Source organism: Ictidomys tridecemlineatus, chromosome 11 (assembly GCF_052094955.1).
Source record: "Ictidomys tridecemlineatus isolate mIctTri1 chromosome 11, mIctTri1.hap1, whole genome shotgun sequence".
NCBI lineage: Eukaryota > Metazoa > Chordata > Mammalia > Rodentia > Sciuridae > Ictidomys > Ictidomys tridecemlineatus.
The window spans coordinates 341,693-347,776 of NC_135487.1; the positions used below are offsets into that span (position 1 = coordinate 341,693).

General features: G+C 64.5%; 1 protein-coding gene across 1 annotated transcript; it reads right to left on the reverse strand.

Moving 5' to 3' along the window:
- Positions 1 to 166: 166 nt before the first annotated feature.
- Positions 167 to 5,319, reverse strand: Tmem240 (transmembrane protein 240). The gene is made up of 4 exons (XM_078025005.1): positions 5,117 to 5,319; positions 4,811 to 4,917; positions 744 to 952; positions 167 to 672 (listed from the first exon to the last, which is right to left on the reverse strand). Exons 1-4 carry the CDS (start codon positions 5,171 to 5,173, stop codon positions 524 to 526), a joined length of 522 nt encoding a protein of 173 aa, XP_077881131.1. The 5' UTR covers positions 5,174 to 5,319; the 3' UTR covers positions 167 to 523.
- Positions 5,320 to 6,084: the final 765 nt, after the last annotated feature.

The window sequence follows — 6,084 nt, forward strand, 5'->3', positions numbered from 1 at the left end:
GGGCGCCCAGGCCCCACCCTTATTGATAGCTGCCGAGGGCCTGTCCCTCCTCTCCCACCCTCAGTCGCACACGCCCCATGCACATGCTCCCGTGTGCTGACGGCGTAGCCCCGGCGCCTCCCCCCACTCCAGACCAAACGGAAGGACGGATGGACAGACAACACAGTGCACAGGAAACAGCAGCTTTCAATCAGATGTGGCCTGAGTCCAGTCCTGACCCTGGCCAGACCTGTCCCTGCCTGTCCCCACTGAGGACCCACCCCCCTTGGCCCCCAGCACCTCTAGGACAGAGCCTGCCCTTGTGTCCTGCCCTGAGGCCCGGTGGCCAGCCCCACCCCAGCCCCCACCCCACCCCCTTTATAAAAAGAAGAGACAGCACCTTCCGCTGGACCTGCCCTGCAGCCACAACCCGGCCAGCCAAAGGCCCAGACACCCTGGGCCTGAGGCCGCAGTCCCGCCCGGCCAGCTGGGCCTCCGCGGGGTCGGTCTGGTCTGCACAGCAGCCCTGAGTCCTGGGCGCGGCTCACAGGTGCCGTGGGCTCGGGTGCCCGTTGTGGTAGAGTTTCTGCTTCACGTGCACCATGTTCCCCGCCGGCTCCTCGAAGGGCCTGTGCGGCCTCCGGCCCAGGTCCCGCAGGCTGCACAGCTTGGGCAGCCAGGCCCACGAGCCATCTGCAGGGGACAGGGCGGTCAGGCGGCCGGGCTGGCCCGGGGCTTCCCAGCGGCGGGTGGGAGGCACTCACCGTAGCGCCGGCCGGCCCTCCAGGCACGCACGGCACAGTGCAGCACGCCGTCCATCCACACCAGGAACCAGCTGATGCAGAAGCCCAGCAGCAGCCCCAGCATGAGGTCGATCTCCTGCTTGGTCACATTGTCCGTCACAAAGTAGTTCTCTGAGGCGTCCACCACCGACTGGTCCCCGTCGTATGGGATCACGTAGTGGATGTGGTGCCTGCGGGCGGCAGGGCGGGCTGGCACCTCTCCCGCCAACCCTGGCCTGGCTTCCCCGGGTCCACGCTGGGCAGGCTGGGGGTCCCCGAGGCAGGTGGTGTGACTCCCACGGGGCACCTCAGGGAGTTCTTTGAAGCAATCCCCGTGCGCTGGTTGGGAAGAGTCGTCAGACCCGCCCCCCAGCCCCAGGCTGCCAGGCAGAACTGTAAGGGCAGGTGGAGGCCAAGATCCTGCTGCCAGCAATGACGTCTAGGGAGGGTCTGGCTAGGGGATGTACCCTCACCCAGCACCTCCCTCTTTCCTGAGGGCCCCAGGCATGAGCCCTGGTCCACCTGCTGACTGTGGGGACTGTCGAGGCCTGGCAGAGCCCGAGGGCCAGTGCCCACCAGACCTGGTCCCTGGCCTGTATACACAGGCCTAAGAGCAGGCTACACTCCATGCCCTCAGGGTACTCCCGGCCCACCCTGGCTTCTGGTCCCTAACTTGTGCCTCCCTGCCTCACTCCAGGCTGGAGGTCTTGAGGACTCTGCCCCACAACCCATTCTTACATCCTCACCCACGTCCATCACTGCCCACTCACTGCCGGTGGGATGGACGCCAGAGTCCCTCCCCTTGAACCAGCCACACCATGCCCCCAGGAGGCACTGGGCTCTGCTCTCCAAAGCCTGTAGGTGGCACTACCGCAGCTTCCTCTCTTCCTCTGGTGGCTTGCCCCACTTCCAGGGAGCCCTCCAGCCCCAGGACTCCCAGTGGTGGCCCTGCAGGGGGAACTGGTCCCCATGACAGCAGATTTGAACATCCTAGCTGGGAAGAGGGGGTTGGTGGCCCTGGGGCCCAGAGTGCCAGGACAACATGCTCTGGTGGCACCCTCCTCTTCCCAGCCGTCCTGTCTGTGGCCCTGTCCTTTGCTCCTGCAGGCCAAACCAACCTCATGGCCACTCTCCTCCCTGCTACCTCCATGCCTGCTGGGCGCTCAGCTGCCTGTGCGTCTCCACGTGGGATCTACAGACACCTCAGAGGCGGGCTGAAAATAGCTCCCGGCTCCCCAAACCTGCTCCCCTCCTCCCCTCAACAGCTGCAGCAGACCCTGTGGCTCTGCCCATCAGCCTTGCAGTCTTCCTGCCCAGGCCTGGTCTTCCCTCCTTCCCCCACCCAGAGGGACCTTCCCCCCAAAAGAAAACTGACTCATCCTCCTTGAGCAGGGCCCATGAGGGGCCCACCCAGAGGCAGGGCAGGGGCAGCCCCCAGCCAGGCCGCTCAGAACCTCTCCTGCTCTTCCTGGGGCTCAGCCGCTTCATCCACACTGGCCAGTCCCAGTAGGCAGGGCTGGGGCTGCTGGACCATGCTCCACTTGTGAGGAGTGACCAGGACTGACACCTGGCAGCCGTCACTCATCTGATTACAAGCTTAATAGACATTATCTGTCATCATGATGGAAAATCACTGATGGTAACAGAGACCACGGGGTTGGGCCAGTCCCTGGGAGGAAGTGCTTCCTGACCCATTAGGGTTCCCCGGGGCACTGAATGGACTCTGACTCCCCCCAGCACAGGTGGCTGGGCAGGAAACCCCCAGGAACCCTGAAAGCAGGGCCAGGCAGGGTGCCAGCAACTGGGCTTGGGACTGCTGCTGGCCTGGGCACCTGCATCTCCCCCTCCACGACCCTGGGCCTCCTCCTAACTCCAGGTCCAGCCATGGAGGTGGGCGCTCAGGTCTCCCAGATGAAGGCAGAGGGATATGCTGTGTGCACATGTGTCTGTGATAGGTACAGACATATGACCCGCCTGCGCCACACATGCTGCATGTGTCCACCCAGGGCCCAACGCATGTCGTGTATACACACTGGCCACATGCACAGAGCACAGTGTGTATACTGTGGACCAGCGTCCCACAATCCCACAAGCCCTACATCCATGCACTGAGCACACGCCGGCATGAGCGTGGCATGTCACACATGGATGCACATCACTCCACGTACACAGAGCCGGCCTCTCTGTGGGGTGCTGTCCTGTGCACAGATCCATGTGCACAGGCACTGACGCTGCCTGCTAATGTGCATGCTGCACAGAATTCACATACATGTCCTCTGTATGAAATTCCATGTAGAGGCATGTACGAGACACAAACGTGTATAAGTTTTCTGCACGGTGTGTACACAGGTAGAATCTGTTGTGGCAGCACGTGTACATGGTGTATACATGGATACCCCACATGCAAACCTGTAATCTGCACATAGTCGCTGCACCCACACAGAGACGATCTGGCAGTCCTCTGAGCACACGGCACTGTATATTGTTCTATATACATGTACTTTCCATACACATATATATGCTATCAATATACAAGAGTACTTTGTATGAATTTACATATCCTGTATGTAGAAATGTGTACAAAGCACATACATGTAGACACACGTAGAGACGCTCCGTGTGCATAGTGGGGCGGGGGTCTGCAATACAGGCCTCGAGTCAGCCTCCACTCTGCAGGCGCCTCTTCCACATGAGTCCACATGTGTCCTAGAGGCTACCTGAGAGGCATACACACGCCTTGGGCAAACACACTCTGAACAACGCCCTCTGTCTGCCCAGGCAGCCCTTCCGTGTGCGGCCCCAGGCAGAGCCACGCTGGGCACTTCTGATGACCCATACGTGTTAAGTGTGTGTTCCCAGAGCTGAGTGTCTGGGCCAGGGCATGCACACTGTCCACCTGAGAGGGTTTCAGCTCCACCATGGGCACTGCCCACAAGCAGGGGGTGTGCCCTCGTGCCTCTCTTGCGCTGTGGGCCATGCTGGGCAGACTAGGCACACCAGGTGGCACCCAGATTTCTGAGGGAGCATGTGCCCACCAGCAACCTCTCCCACTATGTCCAGCACATGCGAGGGCACACTCGCTGTCCTGCAACATGCCTGTCTGCACCCGGAGGCATGTGACACACTGGGGGAGACATGCAACTGCCCTGGCACCCCAACCCTCCCACCCTCCCCCCCTGCCACCCTCACATGTCCACAGAGCCTAGGAAGGGCCCTGCAAGGCAGGGTGAGGGCAGGTTCTGTGGTCGGAGTCCCATCCCCTCCTGGCTGCATGACCTTGGGTGAGTCCATCCTCTAAAACCTCTGTCCGCTTCCTCGTCTGTCCAGCAGGGACAACAGTCACCGCGGGAGGGCCTCTCTGGGATGAGTGCATGCGGTGTGTGCACTGTGTGTACGCACATGTATATGCACAGACGGTACACACATGCGCGGCTCATGAGAAGATGTTTATTTCGTACATGGACGTACAGACATGCATGGGCAGGAAGACTCCATCACTACACGTGCACGGGAGCAGAGGCCACTCCGGGGCATGTGGCAGGGGCTCACTGTGACCTTGAGCAAGCCTCAGCCCCACCCCTGCCTCAGTTCCCCCTCTCCACTCGGAGGGGCTGTGCCAGGAGCTCCTCAGTGTTGGCCCTCCCCACCTTGACCTCCTCCACCTGCCTGCCCTGGCTCACAGGAAGGTCCGCGAACACACAGCGGCGGTGAGGAGGACCGGCTGGGCTGGGCCGGGCTGGGCCGGGCCTCCACGGTGGCCACCACACTGGACACTGAGCTGTTGTTCTCCAGCCTCCAGGCCCTGGACCAGGAGGCCGGCGGCCCATTCCGCCACCCCCTGGCGGCCCTTTCTCTACAGGCTCTCTAGGGCAGGGAACGGCTGGTGGGGGGTCCTCGGTCCCGGTTCCCGGCAGGCAGCCCCTCCCCCAGCAGCTGGTAGGCCCAGGCGGGCCCGCGGCCTGGCGCTGCTCTGCGGCCCGCGCCGGCTCCCCGGCCCCCGCGCACATGTGTGATCACGCGTGTCGTGCCCCGCGCCGGGGCGCACTCACCGGCCACAGTTGCAGTGGCAGACGCGGTCCTCGCCCCGCAGGTGCGGGAGGATGTAGTTGTGGAATCGGTCCAGCAGCGCGTTCATGTCCATCAAGCACGCGATGGCCTGGAAGAACCCATGACCGGTCAGGGCGAGGAGTGGGCCGGGCCGGAGGGCCGGGGAGGGGGCAGCGCCGCCGGGGAGGGCGCGCGGGGCGGCGGAGGGCAGCGCGGGCCGCGCGGGCCGGTAAACAAGGCGGCGAGGCGGGGGAGGCGCGCGCGCGGGCGGGGCGCAGGGGGCGCGCGCGGGAAGCCCCTCCGCTCACCATCACGATCGACGCCCCCAGAATCATGAAGATCATGGTGTTCGCACTCATGGACATCGGACGGGGCCGGGCCGGGCCGGAGCGCCGCCCCCCGGCCCCGGCGCCCCCCCGGCCCCGGCCCGATGCTGAGCCCCTGCCGCCTCCGCAGAGGTCAGCGCCGCCCGCGCGCCGCCGCAGCCCGCGGCCCGGGAGCAGGCGCGGCGCACGGCAGGACGGGCCGCTGGGGTCGCGGCAGCGGCGCGCTGCGCTCCGCCCTCGGCTACGCGCTCCGCGGTCGGCGCGGCCCCCGCCTCCTGCGCCTGGCGAGAGCTGCCTCCGCCCCGCGCGCTGTCTCCGCCCCCCCCCCGCCCCCGCCGCTCGGAAGGGACGCGGGCGCCGGGCGCGTGACGCGGTGGGACCCTGCCCGACCCCGCCGCGAATGCCTCGTCCTTGGTTCCCAGGTGAGAGCCGCAGGGCAGGCTGGTTGGCTTCTGCTGCGTCGGACAGGATAGCGCCACTAGCGGGGAGGGAGGTGATGCTGGCATGCTGGCAGGAGTTGGGGGGGCAAGGTCACCAAGGAGCCCGGAGGTCACTCAAAGCCAAGGCCACAAGGTAGCAGGTAGGGCCAGAGAGCGGGGGCAGGAAAGGCTGACCCCAGGCTCACGAATTGTGGGGGTATGGGTTCTGGCATGGTCTTGGTGTCAAGTCTGGAGGCCCTGTGTCCACAGCTCTGCTCTGGCTGCCCCCGACCCTGGGGAACCAGGCTCAGGGTCCCCAAACCCTTACCCACCGCCCAACACAAGGCTGACCCAAGGGCTCAGGAACTGCTTGCCCGGCCCAGCATGACAGTAGACGGCCTTTACCTTTGGTTCCAGGACCCAGAGCAGGAGGAGGGTCATCTGGAAGTAAACCTAATTGGTGGACAGTCTTGACACCCAGGACAATTGATCGCAGCTTTCGGGGTGGGAGCCATTGGGAGAACACCATCT